Source organism: Oxyura jamaicensis, chromosome 8 (assembly GCF_011077185.1).
Source record: "Oxyura jamaicensis isolate SHBP4307 breed ruddy duck chromosome 8, BPBGC_Ojam_1.0, whole genome shotgun sequence".
NCBI classification, from domain to species: Eukaryota; Metazoa; Chordata; class Aves; order Anseriformes; family Anatidae; genus Oxyura; species Oxyura jamaicensis.
This window is the reverse complement of record NC_048900.1, coordinates 30,295,155-30,322,468: the sequence shown is the minus strand read 5'-3', so window position 1 is coordinate 30,322,468 and position 27,314 is coordinate 30,295,155. Positions and strand designations below refer to the sequence as shown.

At 51.5% G+C, this 27,314-nt stretch overlaps 1 protein-coding gene across 2 annotated transcripts in view; it reads right to left on the bottom strand.

The window, feature by feature from the left end:
- Nucleotides 1–6,201: 6,201 nt before the first annotated feature.
- Nucleotides 6,202–27,314, bottom strand: part of LOC118170662 (cAMP-specific 3',5'-cyclic phosphodiesterase 4B-like) — a 145,407-nt gene continuing 124,294 nt past the window's right edge. The window contains exons 7-8 of one of the 2 annotated variants that reach the window (XM_035333083.1): nucleotides 25,819–25,868; nucleotides 6,202–6,221 (exon numbers count right to left, since the gene is read on the bottom strand). In XM_035333083.1, the coding sequence (XP_035188974.1) occupies nucleotides 6,217–6,221; nucleotides 25,819–25,868 (55 nt within the window). In that variant the 3' untranslated portion in view covers nucleotides 6,202–6,216. Of the gene's footprint in view, nucleotides 6,222–22,625; nucleotides 24,150–25,818; nucleotides 25,869–27,314 lie in introns of those variants that run through there. The other variant, XM_035333082.1, reaches the window with a different exon arrangement.

The following is a 27,314-nucleotide window of genomic DNA, read 5'->3' as shown; positions in this document are numbered from 1 at the left end:
CCCATCCCGCCCCGGCTCCGCTCCGCTCCCGGCGGACGGGGCCGGGCCGCCCCCGCTGCTCCGAGCTGCCCGAGGGCTGCTCCCGCGCCAGCCCCGCGGCCGGACGGAGAGGGTGGTACGGCCCCGATGTCCCGCTTCGTGTGGTGGTCCTGGACCGCTTCGTGTGGTGGTCCTGAACCACTTTGTGTGGTGGTCCTGACTTGCTTCATGTGGTGGTTCTGAACCACTTCATGTGGTGGTCCTGACTCACTTCATGTGGTGGTCCTGACCCACTTTACCTGGTGGTCCTGCCCTGCTTTGTGTGGTGGTGCTGCCCCACTTACATGTGGTGGCCCTGACACACTTCATGTGGTGGCCCTGACTCACTTCGTGTGGTGGTCCTGACTTGCTTCATGTGGTGGTCCTGACCCCCTTCATGAGGTCCTGACTGCCCTGCTTTGTGTGGTAATGCCATCCCACTTCATGTGGTGGTCCTGACCCCCCTCATGTTGGTCCTGACTGCCCCACTTCATGTGGTTCTACTGCCCTGCTTCATGTAGTGGTCCTGCCCCGCTTTGTTTGTTGGTCTTGACCCGCTTTGTGTGGTGGTCCTGACCCACTTTATGTGGTGGTCCTGACCCCCTTTGTGTGGTGGTCCTGCCCCGCTTTGTGTGGTGGTCCTGACTCGCTTCATGTGGTGCTGCTGCCCTGCTCTGTGTAGTGATCTTGCCCTGCTTCATCTACTCCTGCTCCCCAACTCCACCTACTCCCACTCCCCTACTTCACCTACTCCTGCTCCCCTACTTCGTCAACCCCCAGCGCACCAGCCCCACTCCCCACCAGCCCTGACCACCATCTCCAGCACCCTGGTGGCCCCGCTCCCCGGTGCCATCTGCCCGTGCTGCCCCAGCCTTGCCCAGCTCTGCTCCCGAGCCCCACAGCTCCATGCTGGCCCCCTCTCCCCAGCCTCACGGGTACCTGGTCCCCAGCAGCCCTGCTCCTCGGCCTCCCCCCAGCTCCGCTCCCTGACCCTGCCAGCAGGACAACGTGCTCCCGAGCGGTTCTTGCCGTAAAAGTTAAGGTTTACATAAGCGGATACAGTGAATCATAAAATCTCCCTATGAATGTAACTGCTTCTCATAATACCGGCGACATACGCTTTACCCCATAAATCTGTCAGAGTTAATGAGTTCAGCGTTTCTAATGGCCCGGGCTGAGCAGGTAACAGTGACATCAGTGGTCAGGATTGCTATGATATACAGCAAAGTGAATGCTCTACAGCACACGCGCTGGACATACGCGTGCCCCATACGTGTGTAGACCCCAGCCCTCCCTACAAGGGGTCCACTCCCTGTGGGGCTCCCTGCAGAGCCCCTCCAGAGCCCGCTGGCTGCCCCTGTGCTGGGAGCTGCCTTCGGCAGGGGAAATCCTCCTCATCCTTACCCACAGCCACAACGCGACTGAGCTACGTTAGCAAGCATTGTGCACAGACCCCGCGCTCAGCGTTTGAAGTTCCAGAGCAGAGGATAAACGCTGCCAGGGAGTAATTGAGCAACGAACTATCAGGAAGCACTTAGCACAGAAAAGAAACAGTAAGTCTGAATCTCTGTCATCAAAGGGTAGTGGTTTTTTTTTTCTGTGCTCACGGAGCTCCAAACATGGCAAGCCTTCTCTCTCAGAATGCATACTTCTGCGATGCATATATCAAAAAGCAGGTAGAAACAGCCAAAACATACAGAACTTGAGCACATTCCCTTTCTAACAGGCATATTCTCCACCAACGACTTGATCATGTAAACTAGTTGAACTGGAAGGGCTCAGATTTCTTGCAATAGAAAATGTTTGCACTGATAAAACTAACAGGGACTAAATCATTCTTTTAGGAATAGGAGAAAAATCATCCCGCCAGGCAAACCAAGAGGAGCTGGCCATATGTTTAAGTAACGGGCTGCAACGTGTTACTGCAGAGTACTCTGCTCTAAGATTTCTAAGTAAGCAGAACCACGGCGTGAGCTACGAGTGCATTCTGGTGGCAGGGAAGGATTAGCTCTGTGGAGGAGAGGGGCCCTGGCACTAGGCACCAGTTTAGCCCATTTGGGGGTCCCCAGCCTTGCCAGGGGTTGGCGTTGCAGGACCTAGCCCCTCATTGCCTGCCTCTACCACTCTGCTTCACCTGAAGTCTTCCCCTTCAAAGGATGAGAAGAGGAATCTGTACTTGATAATGTAGGTGCTTTCCACGGAGCTGAGCAGGGCTCCACGCTATTCCCCTGCTCTGTAGTCTGAGTTTTGTGTAGCAAAAGGGGGGAAAAAAGCATGGAAAAAATGTCACGTGTTAAGGAGAACGATGAGAATTAATGCAAAGGGAAAATCCAGATTGTTAGGAATAGAGAAAGTAAGTTTGGTGCTAGGCTACTGCCAGCTCTACATTTCTTTTAGCTTTAGCTTTCATACAATGACATGAAAACACAATGAATGATTTATAAAGGGAGGACCTAGCATTTTTAGCACAGCATATTTGCAGGGATGTGCAAAATGCCCCTTGCTCCCCAGGGCTGCCTCTCGCTGGGCCGCCCAAGCACAGTCTGTGCGCCCGCGGGGATTCCTCGGGGCTGGAGCGAGGTCACTGGCCACAAAATGTGGACAAAACGCAGCGCTGGCCTGCTTGGGCCTTTTCAGGCACAACATTTAAAGGACAGTGGATTGATGATTGAAATGCAGATGTTTTAAAAACTGCCCCTTCAGGTACCTCTAGTCATTTCAATGGCAAGCATGTGGTCAGGTGTTAGTAGACAGCTTTGCTAAGTGTCCCTTTACAGAAAAACAGTGAGTTCTGCTACTGCTCAATTCAACTTAGTGCCCAGGCCAGCAGTGTGTGCATTTCCATGTGAAAGACGGCGTTGTTGTCTTTCAGAACCCAGCTTAAGAGAACTTGGGGTTTCTGCCCCTTCCCCAGCTGGCAGTCACCTCGCTGCCCACGACTGCCCCATGTCGCACACAGCAGCAGCGGTGGGGCTCCCGACAGACCCGACGCAGCAGACCACGTGTCCCTGGGCTCTTCAGTTCTTAGTGGTCTCCTGGTTTTGACTGATTTCATATTTTTTTTCCCATTCACTTTCTTAAGTAAATGATGCTACTGATCCAAGGCTCCGTCCGCTTCTCTCACTAGCTCCACGTGCTCGGCCAAGACACCCCCTGCCTACAAGCTGCAAGAAATTCAGCCGTGCAGTTGGAAAGATGCTATCCTGCTCGACAGCATGAAGACAGCGAGAGCTCACCCCATCTGAGGAGCTCGGTGGCCTCTCCTCAGCCACTTCCTAGGTGAGCCAGGCAGGGACCAACCAGCCCCAGGACACCAACACATACCCAACCAGCCCTCCTCGGCACGAGCTGCTCTGCTCGCTCACTGTGTGTTAATTTGTTGTGACTATTTACAAATACATTGTGAAAGCCCTGGCTGTGGTTCCATAGATAAAGCTAAATTCGCACCAGGTGTTTTTGAAACGCAGCATGTAAAATTAAAACACGTTCTCCAAGCCCCTGTGAAATGTTTGAAGTTAGGTGACCAGGCAAAAGAGCAGTCAGATTTAAAGCCGGTTATAAGTTAAATTTCCATGGGAATGATCTTAAAAGGGAATAACATAAATCTTCTAACTTTCTTAGCAGTTAATGTTTATGCACATATATGTTAATTACGTTTGAATATTTAAAAATTAACAGTACATTTTGCTCATGATGAAGGCCAACATGTGCTGTAGTAGAACCCCGGACAGAAAACCTGAGAAGAACCAGCCCATCCCTGGAACCACAGCCCCTGCAGACGGCACAGCCGGAGCTGCGTTTGGTACGGCACGATGCACTCTGTGTCTGTAGTGCCACGCACCCTGAACAGCCAGAGCCTTCCCCAGGACCCGGCGAGAGCAGGCTCGTGAGTCCCAGCAGGGGAGGTCTGACCTACTGGCTGATCTCATTTGAGTCACGGGAATCAATGTGCACACCGTGACATGCCAGCAGGGTCTCCACGTCAGTACAGGGTTAGCATGAACTGCAAGGGAAAAAAATTACAAGGGGTTTCAACCAGGTTTTTTTTAGAGGGAAGAAACTTGGGTCTGCACCAGGGCTGTTCCATGTGTGGCCCATCCTTTGTATGTGCCCAAACGGGGCGGTGAGGCCACTGCGCAGCCGAAGTGCCGCGAGGGGAGCTCTAGAAAACCAGTTGCTGTGTCTCAGCTGGAAAAGGTAATGCTGCAAACACCGAAGCGTGACCTCGGTCCCTATGCTCACCGGGGGAGTCTGTGTGCTGCCTGCAGCCCCTTCCTCTCCCTGGTTAACCCCCTGGCACTGCTGGTGATGCTCTGGGGCCAGGGCTGACGCCGGCAGCGCAGGCTGCTGCGGGGCACAGGGGGCACGGGAAGCGACAGGGGAGTTCAAAACACAAGTGGCGGAACGGAGGGAATATACAGGAGTGGGGAGAAAAGAAAAAGAACTGACAGGAGGAAAATGAAGCGCATGGGGATTATCTCGCTGAATGGCACCTAGTGTCACTGGAAGGATTCACACCAACAGCAAACAGAACTTCGGATGCGACTTGGCGTGTTCTTGCCCTGAAACCCACGCGAAACACCCACGGGCATCAGGAGTACAACACCCCCTGCCAGACACACTGCTAAACCTCTCCCGGAGGTTTCGATAACCCTGCCGGTAGAGCCGAACGCACACAGTCACTGACGGAAGCAGTTGTACAATTTCTGGATATAGTCTCCTGGAATACTACATGACGTCTCTTCAACTGTATCGTGTTTCAGTTTATATTTGGGTGTTGCATAACCGAGCTCCTACCCGTAAAATTACCTCCACATTCTGACTGGCATTTCCGTAATTTTTTCCAGTGCCATATGTGAAACCATTTTTGAGGCAGAATAACGAACTAATTAACGAAAGGAGTCCGTTTCAGTTTTACCACAAGCATTACCCGGGGTTTGATCCAGATCGCAGTTCAGCAGGAATTGGGGTGACATTCCATCTCCAGCCCCGGTCACTGCCACTCCAGTCAGAGGCCACACTTGCCAAGCCCTCGGCAGAAGCCCACGGTGTAATGCTTTTCAATGGGCACTCTGAAAATTCTTATGTTCTGATGCATTTAAATGCAATTTATTTACGTGCCAGTATTTTGCAACACCTGCACTTTGGGTATTATTTGCCCTCTAGTTTCTTTTCATCTCTGCTAGCTGATGAAAGACACAATGCTTCTCACTAGAACAGTGACTTGACCCATTTTTAGAAGTTCTGTCCCGTTTACTGACTCGCCTCTGTTATCTTTTCCTCCCTGCGAGAGCTGCTCATGAACATGGACTTGAGGCTTGTCTTCTCCTTGCATACTTGGGAAGTGAACGGTTTGGGAGATCATCCTCATTTTGGGGGCAATGCAGCTAAGAGCAAATACACACCTCATCGGAAGGCCCGTGAAGGGGGCTTGGACAATGAGCTCTCTCCTGGCTCTCCCCGGCAGCCCGCTCCGTCCTGTGCGCCCTCGCTGTGCCTCTCGCTGGTGGCACGACCGCGCGGGCAAGTCCTCACCGCGGGCCAGGATATCCTTGAGCATGGGGCTGACGTTATCTGCAGCTGCAGCTGCCCGGCGTGGTTCCTTTCTCAGCCCACAAACCAGCCGTCCCCCAGCCCAGCGCCGACGGTGCCCGAGGCACGGAGCAAGGTGCCGCTCCCGAAGCTTCGGGAGCAAGGGGCGGCTTTGCCGTCAACTCACATGGAAGATGAACTGAGTTGAGAAGCGTCCTGGAGCCAGACCCAAATGCTGGAATTCAAAGCGAGTTCTTCCCTCTCCTGATTCGGTCATGGTCTTCTCTCATTGCCCTCATCACTTTTAAATAGATAAGCAAGGACGTGGCGTTTCCTGCTTCTGGCTGAAAGTGGAAAGGCTAAAACGTTTTAAGAGCGGCCAAAGCACCAGACCCCACGCAGGTGAGCTCAGCTATTGGAGATAAGCGGCAGTTCTCTTTGCTCAGTAGGCTATTGCCGGTGCCAAACGAGTTCAGTCTTCCACAAACCAGCAAAACACACCTAAGCAGGCTCCCATTGCTAGAGGTTACTGCCTCGTGAACAGATCGTCCAGTCTGGCAGGTGAGAAAGGTTGAATACGAGTATTTGCAGGCATCTGCACAAACTCAGCTCTCCTCAGCCATTAAATATCAAATTATGTACTGATGGTACTGATAAAAGACTTCCTCATTCTGCAAAAAAGAAATAGTTTCTTCAAATGCATTGTAACTTCACTCGTCAACCCTTAAGGCCTGCAAAAAGCTGATAGTCCCTAAGAAAAAATAAGTCCCACACTGAAAAATTCAAAGATCAGCCTTGTTCAGTGAAGGTTCACAAGCAAGTCATCGAACTCACAGTGGTCCCAGCCTTTGGCAGTGTATCCTATTCCACGTGTGAAGCCGTTTGCGTTCTGTGCCCGCACAGCACCTTCTGGGTTATTTCCTTTTAATTGCACCCTGGCTGCCATAAATCACAGCTATTTATAATGACCAACTTCTTGAACCCCCAGCACACAGCTCCAGTCTGCCGCTGCAGCAGCATCAGCTGGGGCGCGAGGGAGGGCCCCGAGTTCACCGACGCTCCCATTTTCTCAATTATTCCAGTTCATTCAATAAAAAAACAGGATCACTCTGTTTTAACCTTACCTCAAGAACAATTCAGACTCAGGATCAAAATCTGTTCATTTAAAATTAAGAAGAAAAAGATCAGTGGCTCACTTGTGCCTCGGGAAGGCTTTAGTACCGGACCTGATCCCAAACCAGCACGGAGCACCCGCCAACGGGCAGGCACCAAAGTCTTCCCTGAATGCACGGGTTCACAAACCGACAGCATTTACCAAAACCTGAAGCAGAAGAACGCAGGAGAAATGAACTGAAGGACCAGTAAGGCAGAGGAAAATGCTTACTACCTCCCACTAGTGTCAGGGAAGCAAACTGCCAGCGTGGCACCACGCTGGGTGGGCGAACTGGGCTGCAGCTGCCCGGTGTGCTGGGGGCTCTGGAGTCCGGCGTCCTCGCACGGAGACACGGAAATGTGGATCGTGGTGCTGGAAGCTGCTTACAGGGACTGAACACTCTGCCCTGGGAAGCATCCGGAAGCATGCTCCATGCCTCCTAACTTGTAGAAGTGTTTGGAGATAACATTAAGCAATCACATTAAATAATATTGTTAATGAGACTAGCAGTTTTAAAAGGTACCTACGCCTCAGTGGGAATCAGGACAGAGCTCCGGTTCTGGAGGTTTGAGGCATATGGGAATATTTTGCTTGTTTACAAATACTTAAAATAATTTACAAAATAGAAAGTTGGCATATTCACATACAGATGTTTCTTTAAACACCTAACAATACACGTTACGAGTCTTTATCACTTAGCATTTGCCAGAGGAGCTGAAGACAGCCCATTTTTAATTAGCTAACATATTCATTGCACATTACTGTCATTGCTGTCATTGCTAGAGATGATAAGAAATGATTAAGAGCAGGCAGATCCTCTGGATAATCATTTGAATGACAGATTATAATTCTGTGAGCAGTATAGATAGCACCGATGTTTACTGAAGGCTTCATTCACATTTCCCAGTCCTCGACTACTAATGACTAAGAGCTGATGGCTAAGCAAGCAACAGACCAGGATATCAGAACGCACCCAAAATGGTTTGTTGGAAACGCTGCCCTGGTGGAAGCCCTCTCTGTGCCACTCTCACGTAGGAGCTGAGCCACAAAAGCCTGACCCACCAGCCTCAGCTGAGACCCACTGGACTGCACGTCCTGATGTAGATTGGAGAGAAGGAAAAGGGAAAAGAAATGGAAAAGGGAAAGGGAGAGGAGGAAAAGGACAAGAACAAGGAAAAGGGCAAGGAAAAGGACAAGGAAAATGAAACAGAAAAGGAAGAGGAAAAGGAACAGGAAGAGGAAGAGGAAGAGGAAAAGGAAGAGGAAGAGGAAGAGGAGAGAAAAATGAGAGAAAAGGAGAAAAAGAAAAAAAAAAGAAAAAGAATAAAAATAAAAAAGGAAAAAAAAAGGAAAACAAGAGAGAGAAAAAAGAAAGCAAGAGGGTGGTGGCCTGTGTGATTTACCAGGGCACGTGTGTGGTCACGGCTCAGACAAGTCCAACAGATCCAGGTGAGCAGCGGTGCTCCCTCCAGCCCCTCTCGACAACAGAACGTGCCTGTTCTAACTCGGGAGAGCCAGATGGGTGACATGCCCGGAGACAATCCCCCGCCAGCACCTAGCATCACCCCAGGACCCGGAGCACGGCTCAGCAGAACAGGTTCATCGACGAGCGACGTGCCAAAACCTGACAGGACAGGGACCTGTGCCGGCTGCCAGCCGTGCACCCTCTGCCTTCCCAAGGTATCCGTGGCTGTTTACAGATGGTGCGGACGTGTTTACATATTTATCCCTGACACTGCCGAGTGAGTGGCTGCCACTAAGTAATTTATTTCTTTAATGTATCCTGTTAGTGCCTTCATGACTACCCGCGAGCAGAGAGCCATTTCCTCGAATTAAGCCATTGTTCCAGCAGAGCCAACAAACAGACCTGAGAAAATTGTTCTGTGGATGGGTTTGAAAACTCACAGGAAACAAAACAAAGGGAGCAGAGCACAACTGCAGTGATTCGTTTCAAATCTACAATGAAAATGCCTGAGCCTCGCAGCGCCATCCCATGCCTTGAAGCAGCCCGCGCCCTGTGAGTGCGGGGCTTTTCGGAGAGGTGCTGCGTGCTTTTTGGTGCTCAGGGCATCCAGGGGCCACATTTTCAACTTCTGCTCGAGCACAAAAGCTAGAATCCCCCCCAGGAAGACCTGCCCCTGATCAGAAGCACCCAGCAGACCACCCACCCAGTGCCACCCAGCGCCCCAACGCGTCCCCCTCGTCCCGGACACTTTGTGTGCTCCCAGCGCAGTGAGCCACGGGGCTGGAGTTGCGGCCTTATCTCCAATCATGGGAACGGCAGAGCACTTAGATTCGCTGTACCCCCCCCCCAGCATTTCACTGCGTGCAATGAAACTAATTATATCTTTTGCAAAGATAGGTGCAGATGTGCTAAGAGAGGCACAAAGCCCCAGCACCTGCGGAACAGGTGGAGCCAGTCCTCTTGAGCAAGCCCCGAACAAATGGACGAGCCTGCCCTTCTGCCCCCTCCGGATCGTATTTTTGGGACTCCGCTCCTACCCGTCGCTCCAGCTGCCCCCTCTCACGTTTCTCACACCTGCAGCCGTCCCGCAGCGGCAGCCGGGGCTGTGCGCGTCCCCCCGGCACGACAAGGCCATGGGAGCCGATGCCGTGGCACTGCAGGCCAACGGAGGGCATGTGGCACATCGCAGATAACGCTTGTAGCAAACTCTGCTTCAGGAGCATGGGCTCCGCCGCTGGCAACGGAGGTGAGGGCGGTGAGAGCCCTGGAAAGAGGCAAGGCACGGATCAGCTGGCGCAGACTCGCCTGGGGAGATGCTGGAGAGGTGGCACCGGAGGAAACCCGGCTGTGGGGGAAAGCGGAGAAAAGCTCCGCGCGGGCTCTGGAGCAGCAGGAACAATGGAGGCTGTATTCAGCGATGATAGAGGAAGATAGGGAAAAAAAAACGAAGCAAAAGCTTTCTACGGCTAATTGCGAAAAATGACAGGAAATGAGCGAGATGCTGTTGCCAGGAATAACGCTTGTAATGCTGAAATTGGTGATGAAAGGGTTTGAGATGCGCTCCAACCCCAGGGAAAACAAGGCCAAGGTTTTGGTGGGCACTTCTGGGTTTCGCCTTCCCAAGGCAACGCTCAGCAATAGAAACAAACGCGTATGTTACACTGCCGAGGAGTCTGGCGTTCGCCCTCCAGAGCCATTTTAAGGCACCCTAATTAAAGACAGGTCCTTTCTGGGACACAGGAGTGTAGCTGCCCAGAAAAGCTGCTCAGCCCCCAGAGAAGTGGCTCCAGAGCGGCCGAGGGTGTCGAGGCAGCACCCACAGCAGTGCCAGAGGCTCGGCCAGGTTCAAGCAGAAAGGCTGCGGGGAGCAAGCAGAGGAAGGACACGGGGCTGTGGAACGCAAAGAAAGGGAGGAAGGAAGATGTCCTGCCTGTGGGGAGTGACACAAGGACTGTGGCGGACCGAGCCACGCGCGTCCCCATGCCGCGGTGGTCCCAAGAAGGAACGGAGCTCATTTAACAACCGGCGCGGGGGCTCCCAGTGACGGGAGGAATGCCTGCAGCGTGACTCGGCCGGCTCACACGGCTCGCAGCGCGAAGACGTCTGCTAGTCATTCAGTGCCATAGTAGCGGTGATGTTTCCGAGTCAACAGCCGATGCGATTGCTGCCCGACCACCGAGCCAGCTGCGATGTAACCGGAGCACCACTGACAAGCAGTAATATTAGCCCGGAGAAATGTCACCAGGGTGTGTGTGGGGGTCATCTGATCTATCTTTAGCCAGCTAAAAGTTAATCACCTAAGCTCCCTGCACAGTCAGTGGAAAGTGACTGGGACCTCCGAAGGGTGATTCTGGTCTATTCTCAGCACGCCGCCTGCGAGGGGCTGAATCACCCTCTGGGGGTGCCTGTCCTCCCCCATCAGCTGCACGAGGCTCCTCGCTGCTGCAGCATCACGGGGCGGCTGCTCCAGCCCCCCCAGGAGCAGCACTGTCCCCAGCGCTGGCTTTGCGGCTCACCACCAGCATCGCCTTGCTGCTGCCGCCTTAACGCCTCTCCCAGTAGCCGCAGGGAACTGCTCGGCACCCCCTGCCAGCAGCCATCGGGACAAGGTGGAGCTCGGAGGCCCTGCAATGCCGGCCTGCTTGGGTCCCCCCCACGCCGCCCCAGCATCCGGGGGGGGGAATGCTGAGGGAAAAGCGCCGCTTTGTGTGCCCGCCCAGGCTGCCCCGCGTCCCCACAGCCAATGCAGAAAGCAGTCAGGGCTTCCAAAAGGAAATTGCCCCTACAAATCTGCATTTGCTGTTCCTGATTTCATGTCCTTATACATTCAGAAATGAATACCGCCCTCTGAGGTGACCGAGGAGTCTGACCGCTCCGTGGCTCCCCAGGCCCCCTCTGCTCTTCTCAGCAAGGGGCCTTCTTCCAGCCCTCACGGACCTTCCCAAGCACCGTGGTTTTTCACAAACGACTCAGAGCGGCCTTGCAGTCACAGCCACCAGCTTGACTCCTGTCCAGCGCCATGCAGTTGACCACAGCCACCCCCTCCAAATTTCCCTGACCTGCTGCTCCCCGGCCCTCTCCTTCCCAGGCAGGCGCTGAGACCCAGGCAAAGGCTTTGTGTGGCACGGCTGTGACAAGAAAGGACACTGAGCAATTCAGCCATCTGTGCATTGGCTCCCACCAGGCTGTTTCCTCCATGGATCAACAGACCCACGTTTTCCCCGAGGTTTCCTTCCCTACTCCACTCCGCAGTCCCTCTTTTCCCCTCTTTTCCCCTCACGTCCTCCACGAGTCGCAGCTCCATTAGGCCTGCGGCCTGCCCGGCTTCAGCCCCCGCACCTACACACTGCTTTTACATCCCCCCCTGCGTTACGAGTCCTTGTTTCACTCTTTCCCTGCTCTCTTTTTCCACTTTGGTCCACTAAGAAGCTCCTTGCTTCACCGAGCTGGCTCCTGCTGAAATTCCTGATCTTCCTGCACGGCGGGACGGCTGGCTCCTCAGCTCGCACAGCGCTTTCTTCAAAATCGGCCTGTAATTTTTAGATTGCTGGTTAGGCTGCATTAATCTCGTGGCAATGACAGTATCTTGAGACCAAGCAGCAAATGGAAGCCCTCATCAGCAAACAAAGGTGTTTACGAGCAGCTGGCACGCCGCAGAGCCCTGGTGCTGGCCACCCCAGGCCTTGCTTCGACCGCCATCCCCGTGACCACCCCAAGGTGAGGGCAGGGAGAGCGGCCATGAGGGGCCCTGCCCCTGGTTTGAGGCAGAAATGACACACTTCAAGGAAACCCATAGCAAGAGGTCAGCCTGGGGCTGGGAGCGCTGAAGCCAGCTCGGCCAGAACTGGCCAAACCTGCAGCGCCCACGTCGTACCCACCGGCACCGTGGGCAGCTGGGTGGATCCATGGCCGGGGCGTGAGAATCGGGTCAGCAAGGACCCGCACGGGCTGGCAACCCGCTGAGCAGACCTCTGACTGCTAGCAGTAAGCAGGCAACTGCTTACCAATTCATCTAGAGCAGGGTGCTGGCTCTTTGTTATCCTGGGAGCTGGAGAAGTCACTCAGCTCTCCCGGTGCTTCTGCAGGGCTTTGTGGCAATAGCTGCGAGTGCCCGCAGCAGCGTGTGCCATTACGGGCAGTCCTCTAATGGTCGGCTGCCTCGGGCAGCAGGGTTCGAGAGTCCCAGGAGCACTGCTCCCAGGAGCAGAGGAGGATGAACTGGAAGAGGCAACCGGGACACGCGTCTGGGACCAGCCCAGCAGTTCAGTGCCGGGCTGAGCACAACTGCGCACACCAGGGCCGTCCGACTGAAAGGGAGCACTGGACACCACTTGGAAAGGACGAGCTAACAACAAGTTAAGGTCCCGAATTGAGCTCAGAAAGCACTCTTACATCTACTTGGTGTGTTTGCAGGCATCAGATGCACGTGCACTCTAAAACAGCCGTCTAAACCTGTTTTAAATGTTACAGCTTAAAGATCAAGATTCCCCACGGCACTGCATGACAATGAGGTGCAAAAATGAGGCACAAACACTATGAAAACCTTAAAGGGGAGGAATAGAAGCCTATGGGACTTCCCAGAGAAGCCATTTCTGACCTGAAGATAAGCCTAAACATTTAATCTGACATGGTAACGAGTGAGGAAAGCTGAAGAAGTTCAGAAGCAGGATTTAGATTGGAGGTAGGGTCTCACCTGCAGGGTTTTAGCACAGGGCATAGCCTGCAGCCTCCTTTCCCCCCTCCCAGGGGGAACAATGCATTGTGGCTGCCACAAATCAGGAGCGTAAGTGACAGTGCTTTTATGGTGCCAAATGGAAGTAACAAAATGCAGGAAGCATTTTGTCAGATGTCACTTAGCAGTGATATCACGGGGGAATCTGGGAACGGGATTTGCCTGCATAGTAGGAATTCCTCGGTCCAGGGACAGGGAGAAGCAGAAATGGCAAGAGGGGCAGAATCTAATCTTGGCCTGGTGAATGAACAGGGAAGATTGCTCTGCTCCAACTTGATCTCGGGGAGCAAACACACGGTTTGGCACGCTATCGTTTTACTGACCAGGCTTGATTCCTTGTTGTCCTGCCTTAATCACAAGGCAGGAGAACACGACGTAAGAGGGGACCTCTTACCTCTTACGAGAGCCTAGCAGAAGTGCAGAGCCTGACGGCACACATACGGGAGAGATCTCGAGGAGGAATGCTGAAAATGTTTTTTCAGATGACATTTCGCCAGGAAATTAACACATGCCTCGAACAAGTCTCTGAACACAGACCATAGTTCCCAAGGCTGACACAACTGCTTAAATGAAGTGAATCCCATCACACCTCCACTGGACATGCTCCTCAAAGGGACATGAAATTGTCCCAGGGGGCTGCCACCTGGGAGAGAAGAGGACCACTGGCAGAAATAAGCACCCAACCCAGATCTAGAACCGAGGACGAGGAATTAAATCCCAGTTCCAGCATCCTGTACGCCACAGGGAGCCCAGATTGTGTTTTTGTTTCCCTGGCTAAATAAGGGAAGGCCAGATCACAGCACGATGAGCATTTTATTGTGTGACTGTTTTCTTCCTGAGCACATGGCGTGCATGTGAATGCACAAGTGTGAGAAAGGCACTGAAAAATCAGGATATGATTATGAAATTCCCTAGCTGCCCACTTAGGATTTAGCAGCACCGTGCAGCGTATTATCTCACTGGGCGCATGTGGGCTGGCTCGGAGAGGGCTGGGAAGCTTACACGTGCAGGGAAACCAACTTGGATCCTGGAAGCAACATCGTTGTGCTAACAAGGCACTCCACCTAAACTAATTAGCCCTGCCTTTCAACAGGCTTAATTAGGTGGGGCACCATCCTGTGCTGTTGTGGCTAGACGGCTTCCGGCTCCGGAGCTGGCTCACCCACAGTGAGTCCGAAAGCTTCGGCACTTCGCTGCCTTGTGCCGTGCACTGACGACGCATGTCGGAGCGGGGGCTCTTGTCCACGTGGCCCCACGGCAGAAATCGAGGAGCTGGGGTTCTCACGAGCTTTCTGTGCACACATCTGTGCAAAACGGAGTGCCTGCGCCCCTGCCAATGATCTGGAAACTCCTCCTTGGGAAACCATGAGCTGGCTCTCACAGCAGGCCTCAGACACGGAAGGAGCTAACTGGACCGGAGACCACAGCAACGGCTGTAATTCAACACGGGGAGAAGCCATGAACGATGTGAAGGACGAACTGTGTGTGCTGTGTTTCACTGTTTTCATTTCGCTTTGGTAAATCACTGGTAAAAGCGTCCCCATCTGGATCTGCCACAGAATTCAGATGTTTTCATCCACAAAGCCATCCCCAGCAATTAAACCCAGTTTGGAACCAGGTTAACCTGGAGATAATAAATCTGACGGTGTACATGTTGTGAGAGTGAAAGTCCTTTGTGGTGAAACAAACACCGGGGTAGGGAATGGGAGAGGAACCTCAGGAACGAATCCTGGAACTACAAAGCACGGTGCCTGACCTACCTGAAAAGCTCCTCTCAGCCACTGGCATTAGACATAAAGACAAAGTTAATTAATAATCCTCAGCTCTTTATGAGTCAAATTATTCAGAAATCCTGCAATGAGGGTCAGAATAAGGCCACCCAGCTCACCGCAGCAACGTAGAACATGCTACTGGAAAAATCTTAGACCTGTTGAACTCAGATCCCTTGGCTTCTGAAAAGGTCACAATTTAACATAAAACTGCCCTCCATTTCATCTCAATTTAGCTTCCTTAAGGTCTTCCATAGGAAAGTTAAGAACGTGGCTCCCGAAAGCCGTAACTCCCAGGAACTCTTTAGGACACACACAAACCGTCGCGGCCGCACGCCCCACTCCCTGCCTTGAAAGCCTGGCCACGCAGTCATCCATTATGTGCTCAGCCAGCATGCCAGACACATTATATTAATTATAAAATACAATTAAATAGATTTTTTTCATTACTAAATGTAATTTCTTGCAAGCATTATCCTTAGGGACGGAAGCTTAAAAATGGATTCTGTTTGTAATTTTAATCTTTTCTCCTGCCATGGATATTTTATGCCCTCCCAGCGTGACGATGCCTACCTCGCCGATTTACCTTGTCTGAACTTTATGTCCTCATGCAGCCTCTCAAAATAAACACGTACGGCTGTCATCCTGCTGCTGAAAGGCAAAGATATCGTTACCCTGCACTGAGCAGAGCCGCTCAGGTATGCAGCACGTTGCAAAAAATGCCCTGTTTTGACAGATTTGGTTTTCAGGTGATACTCTGAGTAAGCCCTATCAAGCGATCTGTGATGGTATTAAGCTGCTCTGTGGGAAGTCAGAGGATTGCTCACGGTAGATCGTGGGCTGCTCGTAGAGCAGAACCAGCAGAAATTGCTTGAATAATCTGGAAGCACATGCAATTTAAAAAGCTGTTACTTAATCCGCGATCATCCCGCTTTTGAAAAATGAGGATATTTTACTTGTCAGGCTCGCGTCACTCAGCTCTCCGGCTGCGCCCCGAGCCGTACGGATTTGCTTGTAACACATCCACACGCTGTAACTCTGCGAACATTCGGGGTATGCTCTCAGTCACGAAACTACAAGCCTTAGACCTGCAGTAGCCGAGAACAGAGCCGAACTATTCATTGTGCTAATCACCTGTATTAATCTACCCCAGCAAACCATTTCAGCTGCTCGGAGCCGTGACTCAGTGTGCTTTATGTTTACTAAACCGCACGTACAGCCTTTTAAAATAATCTGTTTAAAATCACAGATTAAGTCCCACGGGTAAAAGGGTGGGGAGGAAGAGGGAGATGTCAGTATCCTACAAACCAGCATCATTTGTTTTGACAGCTTTTAATATTCCATATTAATAGTTTCACGTGCTGATCTCCACCATGCCTCTGAATCACCCTCAGGCCGGGGCCATCACACCCTGGTCACCAGCTCTTTTAAAGATCTGTCTGGGACGCGGGGCAGAACTGGACCACGTTTTGCCTGACAGACCCAGGGACACGGTGTGGGAAGCACTACGTGGCCGTCCAGAACCAGAAACAGGTTCTATACAGAAACACCAGGCAACAACTTGTGTTTCTTCTTACGCCTGGCTCATTTGAGCCAGAAAGTGACTAACCGTGGAGGCTGGAGTCCCGCAGGACTGCCTTCCTCGAGTCTGAGCTCTCGCTGCTGACCCGAACCAGGCCCTTGTGCGAGGGCTCAGCCGTCGGAAAGCTGCCCCGAAGGGCAGAGGGAGGATAAACTCCAACCCAGCACCGACAGGCTGCCCTGGAAGCACAAGCGCTTGCCAAATCGCTACAGCCACTGCAGGTGAGAATTGCCTTCCCCTCTCAAATTATCTTATTTAAGAGCCTCACAATGTATTTATTTAAGGCCCTCAAAATATACCTGTGTCATCTCCTCACATCAAATACAAGGGAATCAAACTGTCAGCTGCGCTAATGGCACCCTCATTAATCTGAGTTAAAACACCAGACTAAATGGACACGAAAACTGAAATGCCCCCCACTGAAGGTCAAACGCGGGTTGACCTACTGCAAATAATTCCAGTGGTCGCTGCTTAAGTTTTATGCAATGTGGCACCTTTCAGGGTTTCTTGCATTCAGCAGCATAGCAGAGGCACCTCATGTTAGCCTTGGCCAAGGTCTCGGCGCTGTAACTCACGCTACTTCTCTGAAGTAATTAATTCTGTGTCATAAGTTCAGTGAAATTCATACAATTTCTGCGAAACATCGGATTTTCAGCTGCCTGGGGCTTTCCATTTAAGGCAGTTTGCAATAAAAGTTGTTGGACTTGATGATCCTTCTCCCTTCCAGCTCGGGATATTCTATGATTCTGTGAAAAGGCGTTCTAGCGGCACACTAAATTGACCACATTTGGACGTGCTACAAAGGCCTGCTCAGAACGAGCAGCTGCTGCTGACAAATGTGGTGCGAGGAGCATCTCCTCTCCGTTCCAGTTTTGTGGCTCCTGATCTATAAAGTGTGATTAACGAACTTTTGGCTAATACCTGGGTAGCGTGTTCCTGCTCAGCACAGATGGAAACATTGAAGAGCTTCACAGATACCGTTGAAACCCAGGAAGCTGCTGACAGTTGGTGACATTCTAGCAACAGGAATTTCGGGAAACACCCTGCCCAAAAAACCTGAATAAAGGAAAAGGCCCAACTAACGCGTCTGAGTAGGATCTGGATGTGGACCACGTCCCATCAAGAATTACTGCTCAAACAGCAGACACGCTGGTTAGACTGGAAACTGAGGTCTGGATTTCTCTTCTTCCAGAAGCAGCTTTGGGAAAAAGGGAAGGAAAACCCTTCCCCAACGCCAAATGCTAGCAAAATCTGTGAACGGCAACCTGCACACCTTCACTCGCTGGTGCATCCTCAGCTTGACAGTGGTTAGTTGGACTTCTCCTGGCGGGACCGGCCCCGGGCCGTGCTCACCAGTCCCTGGGGGCTGTCCCAGTGCGCGCTGCCGGTGCCGACCCGAGCACCCCGTGCCCATGGCAGCAGTGCCACCGCCGCGGGGCACCTCCAGCGCAGCTCGGAGCGGGAGCAGGAGGCCAGGCTGGCTCCTCTGCTTCTCGGAAGAGCACGCTGGTTTTTCAGGGAAGCCAACAATTGCTGTGTCCTGCTTTCATCAGCCTAATGCGCGGTATTTAAAGAAAAATACGTTGGTTGTAAAATGTGACCTTTTAGAATCATTTTGGTATTAAGTGCTACGCTTGTAAAGCCTCCTAAACACATGCCTGCAGCACCAAGGGCATAACTGGATTCAATTCAGTTTAAGTGGAAACACTGGGGTGTCGAGAATATGCTCTAAGGCCTGGGGAGCTGGAGCCAAAGCAGCCTTGCTTAGAGGGCTGGAATCCAGAGTCTCCTGGGCACGATGCGAAAAAGTCTGTTTGAGAAAGTTGAGGAGCATGGAGGTGTGGTAGAGGAGTTTTCATATGCACAGGCGTTCGGTTTCCTCTTGCAAAGCTACACTTACGACAGCAGGATATTTATACTGAAGACCCTATATCGGAAAGTACGGCTTTTTTAAATAATAAATTAACTACATCAGTATTTAGTACTTAATAATGGCCACCAATCGTGGCTCCCAGTAAACAGCAAAAGCCAAACAGCAGCATCCGACCTTGGGTCGGACCCCCCGCCCCGTATCGCTGATGAAAGGCTCTTTGCCTCTGGCCTTTGACAGGCCCAGTACTGAACACAGAGCCAAAAGGCATTCATTATCAAATCAATGCATTGCCAGGTTTTGCAGGGTTTTTGTGTGTTTTTGTTTCTTTTTTTTTTTAAATTTTGAATTCCTAAACTGATGAAATGCCCGAACGCACGACAAAGTCAATCAGCGATACCTTTAGACATGGAAATCTATCCCCCAGGGACGTGTTGAGACGCTTTTTAAAGTTCACTGCTTAAAAATGTAAATCTTTGCAAGCGCACATATTTTTCCAGTGAACTGAATTAACTGAAGAACCTCGCATGTTTTATTAATAACCATAAATAATTAACAGTTGTTTCCTTTCTGTCAAAAAAGCATCCCAATTATACAATACTTAAGGCTGTCATTCACAGGCACTTCTCACAGAGCAAACATCACAGAGACGTTTCGTTAGCTATTAGCGTAACACTCCGCACCGGTTGCACAATGACATTATGCCCGTATTAATGGGCAGATCACGCTTACCTACACAGATCTTCCTCGGTCGAGCAGGAAATGAAAAGATACTGGCAAAAAAAAAAACAGCATTTCTCGGGGGGTCATTGCTCGGTGCTGCCATTGGGACCCCCGCGTCCGAACCGCAGCTCGGAGGCGCTGACTCCAGGGAGAAGGGATCAGCAATCCCCTCCTCCCTCTGTTAACTCGACCTATCGATTTTAAAAGCTCTTTTGCTTTTAATCTTCGCAGTTGCTATGCTGTCCTGTAGGGTTAGCTCTGGTGGGCAAAGCGTTTACCCCGCTGAGGACACCAGGCAAATCCAAACCCTGCTGAGGCCGGCGCGTTGCCCTCTCGCGTCCCTGCGAGCTGGGAACTGCTCCCACCAGGACCAACAAACATCCAACGCTCCGCGGGAGCGTTCGCCCGGCTACGGACCAAAAGCTTTGGCTGCTGACAATCACAAGGCAGAGTCAGAAATACTTTTTAAAACACAACAGAAAAGCGACTTACGCTCGGAATCAGACCCCGCAGGAGGACACAGCTTTGAACATTGGGACTGTCCAAGGACAGGCTGCTGCCTCCGGGACTTGTGCGGTGCATTACCCTGGGAAGGTCTCGGCACAGATACTCAGATGCAGCCTCTCACGCTCCCATTGCCAGCTGTGTCCGGGACACAATGCTGCAGCAGTGAGCTCAACCTCGGGGGAGGAAGGAGAAACTTATATATAGCTGCTGCGGGGATGAGCCATGGGTGCTTTCGGGAGCCCATTTCAGCTCTCACTAGCTGGAAAATGCTGATGACATGGAAGCTGAAGGGGCTCGAATCAGTGGGACAATGAAGAACCCTATTCATCCCTAAGGCATGCACAATCTGTGCCCCGCAACCTAAAAAAATAACTCCGCCTGCCAGCAGCTTGGTTTGGGTGCTTTTGTTTGTTTTGGTTTGTGTTTTTTTTTTCACAGTCCAAGTACATATTTCTCAAACTCATATGGAACTGATTGAGTGCACTGAAGACTGCGATGTCAAAATCGCACCCGCAACAACTACGATCGTTCTGCGCAGAAAACAAAAGAAACACAGATTTTATCAGCTCCGATATGAGCGATGGCAAAGCCTTATTGTTCACGGAGGCCTTAAGCAATCCCGCCTGACTGGGAGCTGAGGAGAGCAATGCAGGGCTTTCAGGGCTTGACCTGTGTTTAAAGAGCAGAGTGAACGTGGGGACACAATGCAAGCACGCCACCGGGAAGACCTCTTCGTAGCCACCTTGGCTTTGCACTTGGCCGGGTCGTTCACAAAGAAGTCAGCCAGCTGCCCTTTTAATAAGCTATGGCTGCTTTAATGGGTTTATGCTACACAGCAGAGTGTGGGATCTCCAGTGAGATGACCAAAAAGCAGTGTTTCAGCTCCTAAACCAACTCTGCAGTCGATCACGACGTACCTGCCGATCTTGCCAAGGGAAGGGCGCTCCCTCCACCTGCGTGAGGGTGCCCCCTGCGCGTGTCCTCAGCTTCCCAGCTCACCGCCCCGCCGGAGCCTCCGTCCGACGGCCGGGGCCGTTCCCGACACGGGGCCGGGAGCAGTAGCAGTGGCACGGGGACACAGAGGTCCCGGCAGGGCCAGGAGCAGAGAGCCCAGCCCGCAGAGCCCAGAGCAGCGCAGGAGCACGCGGGGAGTCCCGCTGGCACCCGCCACCGCCCCGGGGCCGCCGGTGGCAGCTGGGCCCCGGGGAGTGACAGGCTCCTGATGGCAGCAGCACGTGTAGCATCTTCATGTGACATCCACAGGTGGGGCGGAGGGGAAAACAGTTTTCATCTGTTGCTATGGAGCCGTGATTAGCTTGTATGTCTTCAGAGCCTGCCGAGGAGAAACGACGGCTATTTTCTTATATAGATGTCATGAAATCAACCCTTGCAGAATTTCTGGAGTCAAAGGCTAAGCAGGTTTGCCTGAATACCTTCTGTTACTTGATACACGAATAAATCTAGCCGGGAGACCTAAAACGGGTGTCGTTTTTCAGCTGATCACAAAAAAATTGCTCTTTAGCCTCATTTGGGGTTTACGTGCACAGCAACGCAACGACAGCGTGCTGAACACAATGCAGCCATTATCCTTGCGGAAAACGAGCCTCAGAAAATTAAGGAAAGAAACAAAAACTGGTGGCATTGCAAAGCGCGGTGACTTCAGAATAAACTTTTCCCTTATTCTCTCCCACTGCTAAAAGAAAACCTGATGTTCCTCTTTTAAAATGTGTCTGCCTCTAGGTCTTTGGCACAGGTTTGCAGATGGGAGGGCCGGCAATCTATTTAATGACTGCATTGACGTCAATAGCATAACTGAAATACTTACTAAGATGCATGAGTCCAACTTTCAGGGGGTGTGTGTGTTCGCAGGCAGGAGCAACACACGAAACGGACTCGCCGTGGGAATGAACTGCCCCCGCCGAGCGGGGATCGGCCCCCCCACGTCAGCGGGGCCAGGGCCGCGCAGCGCGCTCTTCTCCTGCAGGTAGCCCTTACGGCTCGCTGCGACACTCGCTTCTCATTTCCCCCAGCAGTCCGGATCAGCCCTTTGTTCAACAGCCTCAGTTTTACTCAGCCGCGTCACTCAGCTGCTACCTATCTGATTTCTTCGGCAGTTTTGCTGGTTTCCAAGCCTCCTGCATCACCACGGCACCGCAGCCCGCAGCAGCGGCGTTCACAGATAAGCGCGCGGCCCCGCTGCTTTGCGGCGCGCCACCAGTTACTTTTGGCTCGGCTCTCTGGCAGCATGCGGCTCCTCTCGCGCTCTCGTCGCAAGCCTAAAGCACGGCATCGACTTGCACAAGCGGCCTCAAAAATCTCCAGTCCCGATCGTGCAGTCCTCAGCCAAACGCACGGCCGAGCAAACCGCGAGAACAGGATTTCAGGGTGAATCATCTCTTCTGTAGATGCCCACAGCCATCGTCCGCACGCCGAGCAGAGGAAGTCTGGTGCAAGAGCACCAGCTCCACGCTAATTACACGGGATTTATAGATAGTTGTAACTTTGATGCGCAGGGCTTCTTAACTCCTACAGAAAGTTGGGGCTCTCATTAGCACGAGCACCAGCTTTAGCCAGTCTTTTGTTTATGCTCTATACAAATGTTCGTGCACGAGTCTGTGTACGTCTTACACCCACATAAAAAATGAAAGAGTACGAGTTCTGAGTTCGTGTAAAGGCATGTGAGAAGTGCAGACAAACGTGCGGATGAGCAGGGAAGCAGAGACTGAGGCACAAGCAAGAAAAATACCAATCTTTCACTCCCACCCCCAGAGAGGAATTTTAACAAAGCTTTAATCCCATGAGCCCTGAGAAGCCTGCGTGTGACATATCCCAAAGCGCTACACCCCCCGAAGCCTCGGGCTGCAAAGCCGATCGGCTACACCGTATTGCTAGGTATATAATTAATTGTGAGGACATACTGTAATTATTCAGTGTTGAAAGTATCTGAGGGGCACTTGGCTGCCTGCTCCTGGGAGAAGTTTCTGCAAACCACCCCGGGCTGCAGGGAGCACGCCGTGCGAGGGGGCAGCGCTCCGTGGGCAGTGCCCTGGCCTCCCGAGAGAAATGTTTGGGGGAGAATGAGCCGTGCTGTCTGCCCGGCACCCACCTGCCAGCAGAACTGGGCCAACTCGCCCCAGCCCCAGCACCCGCGCGGTGATGCTGAGCCCTTGGTACTGGGATTAAGCAAACAGCGCGGATCCCAGGCTGGGAAATGGGACAGCAGGAAAAAGTACTGGGAAAAACAGAAAGGAAGCGAAACAGTAGGAAAAAGTACTGGGAAAACACAAAGGAAATGAAATGGATGGAGAAAAGATTGTACTGAACCGGGTGGAAGAACGAGAGGCTGAGCTGTGCTGAACGTGGCTGCCACTGGAAGATGATTTAGTTTGGGGGGAATCAGGATCAGCAACGAAAATAAATATGGAGGAAGGAACAGAACTGAGCAGGAGCTGGCAGACGTGTTGCCGGTTACAGACTTTCTTGGCTGAGTTAACTGGGCAGGAGCTGAAGACCTTTCACTGCTACCAGGGGCGGAGGGAGCTGAATTGCGGAGAGCAGGCGCTGGGGGATGCACTCAGACCGAGGCAGCGCAGAGGTCAAAGAAAGGGGCTGTGGCAGAGGCCACATTAAATATATATACATAGATATACAAGAAGGCAGCATCACAGACACGTGCACGACGATGGTTTTATACCTTTTGTTTCTGGGACACCAGAAAAGGTAGCGGGCTGGCAGCTGTTCACAACCCTGGCACTGCACGACGGCACGGCACAGTGCCACAGACTGCTCAGGAACCTCACGGCCCTGCCAATCCCCGTTATCCCCCCCAGCTGCGAAGTACACGAGCTAATTAAGGATTTATGGACTTTTTGCTACAGCTTCATATTTCCACGTTAAGCCTTCTTAGTTAATTCATAAAAGCGATTTTGTTTGTTCCTGTGATCTGCAGCTATAACAAAATAACAGGAAAAATCTGCCAGATTTACTTAAGCTGATACCAAGGACAAAACACAGGATGTCCAATGCATATTCCTCTTCCTTTTATGGCTCTGGTTAGAAGGTTAAGAAAGCTCTGAAAGCTACACGGACATCAGGATCGGCTTTGAAAGCCCTCTGTCCCATGAAAAGCCTGACCAGGATTTTTCAAGGTTTCGAGAAAACGAAAGCAAAAAGAAGAGGAAATTCATAATTTCAACACAGCTCATTCATTTCACCGTGGGCCGGGGTCCTGAGTGATGCAACTCCTCGGGAGCACACGAGCCGTGGCTTTGGCTCCTCTCTGTTTCAAACAACTGACACATCCCGTAATACTCTGCCGGAGTAAACAGCTGGCACCAATTACTTCCAGTGCAAACGCTGAATGCAATTTGTCTCCCCCCGGGGTAATTTTATTAATGTATGCTTTAAACCCCGAGTTCTGTACTTTTCATAACAGGATATAAATCACTCCACTAATGACAAATAGAAGGAGCCATGTACGAGGTGCTCATACTGATGTCAATTGATTGTGGTAAATCCATGAATCAATGAGTGACACGGGAGAGCTAAAATAAAACACGGAGCTTTGCCGGCCAACCCGTCTAGAGAGCATAAACACGTTTCATCTCGAAACGCATTCTTTCATCTAAAGGATGTAACACAGCCTAGTCCCAATCCAAACATCACTGCTTCCTTCTCCGAAAACTTTGGGGACAAACGCTCAGCACCCTTTCAGACACAGGAGCCCCTGGCACAGAAGGGGAAGTGTTCCGATAGGAAAATCTCTCCCTCCTTTCCTAATTCCCAAATCAGAAGCCATCTAGGGGAAAAGAAAAAAACTGCACACACCGGAAAAAAAAAAATCCCCTGCAGATCTTTGCTCTTTCTGCACCGAAATGGAAGCTTCCTTAGGAAGCACACGGCCTTCACTGCTTTCTCAGCTGGCCTCACCTGAGAGCCGGAGGAGGCGCGTCCCCTCTGCCAGCTACAAGCCTCGTAACGCCTGGCGGTGAGCGTGGCAGCTTTGCCAGGCTGCTTTTCAGAGCCCTCCTGCCTTTTCTTCCACAGCCCGTTTGTATTAGATAAAAATCTGCAGGCAGAAAAGGCATCCGGCGTGGCTCGCTTCCACCACTGGACGTTTTCTTTTTTCACTCCCCAGGTGAGATGTTAATGCAGTTTATTTAGACGTACCTGTCCACAGAGCACCGAAACACTGAAAATCGTGAGTCAGGATCACAAGGGCTTGGTTAAAAATGCTGAAAGTTGGGTTCTTGTCAGTTGCTTTCTCTTTCTGAGCTTTCCAGAGTAACACAAGACTTTCCCTGCAGGCGTCAGACCCTCGGGAGGTGAAATTTTCACCTATTCCCAGTGTTAGGAGCTTGGGTCAGCTAAAAAGTATCAAATACCCTACCTCACGTTGCAAATACCGCAATAACGTCCTGATCAATGTACAAAAATGTCCACAAAGCGTTCCAAAGCAGAAAGCTATTGTTTCCACAGAAAGTGCTAAGAAAATTAACCAGAAAATTCCTGGAAGGGAATGATCTCCCTGTTACCAGATTCTGCAGCCCATATAAACAGATCTATGCAAAGGTTATGAAATTTTCCATGAATTCTTTTACCTAGGCCACAGAAGCAAAGTCTTGCTAAAACAGATCTTGAAATGAAGTGACGAGTTGCATTCCTGCTAGCCCCGACTCGATGCTGCTCACGAGGCAGCGCGCGAAGGAGGAGCTGAAGCTCGTGTTGTCCTGTTCCCTTTCTGCGTCTGAGATTTCCACATTCCAGTAACTATTTTTGAGGAATCTAACCCGGAAGTCTCCTGGGCTGTACGTGTCCCCAGACAGCAAATACCACGCAGCATGAGAGGAAATGATAGTTATCCAGGCTTCACACGCTGTAATAATTAAATTTTACTAGTCCCTCCTAGCACTGAATTATAAGAAAGGCTGAGATGAAACCCCACACGAGCACTCCTGCAAATCTCATCTCCTTCTCTGTGGGAGTAACATTTACATGAGCGTCAGCAGGAGCAGCTCGGATCTTGAGGGGTCCCACAGGCACCGAGGACCACGAGCCGCACACAGCGCAGTTTTTACACAGAGCACATGCAAACAGCTGAAATGAACAGGATGAGCAGTGCAGCTGTGTCTGAGCCTGTTCGAGGCTTGTAGGCTGGTGCTTGTCCAGGCCTGTGCAGCACAGGGACTCCGAAGAGCAGCAGTCACTGTGGCCATGACTATCAAACCAGAATCATGTTCGTCTTTTATGCTAACACGCAAGGATAAACACAAACCCCAAACTATTGCAAGAACACTGATCTGGGCCTGATGGTTCTCCCGTATTGGTTTTGCACGGGTAAACCAGAAGCAGCACTGGAAGCCCAGAATCGTGCTGGGCTGGGGGAGCACAGCAGCAGCCCTTAGCGAAACGATGTGCAATTAGCCTTGCTCTTCATTTGGCCTTGATTATCAAAGTCACACACGTACCTTGTAGGTTAACTCTGGAGACGGGTGGCTGACTCGTTGCAGGAGATCTCCTAAAAGGGATAGAGAATACTCTGTAAATAGGTTTTATTTTAACTCTTCAAGTACTGCTACTACCCATTCCCACAGCTACAAGTCCTTTTCCATGGTAAGAAAGATCCCCAAACCCTTTCAAACGACTTGGCAGTTAATGAGCAATATCAACGCATCTGTCAGAAAAACCCAAACGTGTCCTGTCCCCTGGCGAAGCACACACACATGCTAGGAAGAACGCATGTCAGAAAAGATGTGCCACCGTCCCACGCTGCCGTGGCAGCTTCGTGGTCAAAACACGCCCAGAGGTCAGCAAGGGCCGGTTTCTGTGACTGCAGGGCTCGCTGGGTCCCAGAATCGAGGCCAAAAGACAACAAAGGCTGGACTGGAGCCTGAGGTAATGCCAGTTGTTATCCCAATACAGTACAAGGCTTTAAATCCTAGAGCCAACAGCCTGAGTGGCACCTGGAAACGAGTAAGGAGACACTGCAGTCACTAGCGCAAGCTCTGAAACCAAGCCGAGTGACATTTCTCAACTGGGAGCAACATTTTCACCGGGAAACTCCGGATTTCAGAAGGATCAAGAGCTACCTGAAAAATCGGCTCAAGTTTGGCAAGCAGGACTGGGAAAATGGTGCAGGTGATTTCATTGTGACAGATGCCAGATGATTTCATTGTGACATTTGCCAAACAAAATGGTTATTTTTTCATGTGAAAACCATAATTTACTTTAAAAAAATAGACTTATTTTTTTTTTAGTTAAAAGAAGTTAAAAGGAGTTAACGCAAAAATAAAAATACTTCATTTGGGATTGAACGTGGTATTTCAGGCTGACCAGAAGTGAAACTTGGTGCTTGTCTTCCCAAAGAAGTTTCTGATATGTTTTAACTGAAGCCGGATTTCCCCCTGCTCCCTCTTAGACAACCTCCTAACCCCAATTTTTTGAGTCAGCCACTGAACCGAAACATCCATTATTTGCCAGCTCTCCTTTGAAGCTAAAATCAAAGCAAGCGAGCAGCTCGATTCTGCTGCACTTCTAGCTCCAGGGGGTTCTTCAGAAGTGCTCCAGGAAGGCCTCGCTAGCCAGGTAAGATCCGTGTTTGAGTAACGCAGCGAGGGTCCTGCTCCAGAACCTCGGTCCTGGCCTCCCCACCTGCCGGCAGGGCGAGGGCGAGCAGGGCTGCGGCGAGCGGCGGCTCGGCGGCCGCAGCACTCGCCTTTTGGGTGGGATCTCAAAGGCTCGGCTTTTCTGGAGGGAACCATGGGCCACAGATTCTTCGAAGGGCTCAGCCCAGCACGTTGGATGCTGACTTCTCTGAAAGCCTGCCCCAACCTGCCCGTGCTGAGCCTTTGAAAATCCGAATCTTGAAATCTTTCGAAAACAGAAACTCCTCGGCGGGGACACCGCGCTGCGGCTGCAGCGCTTCCAGCGTCTGGAGAGCCGTGCTCCAGGTACCTCCACCGCC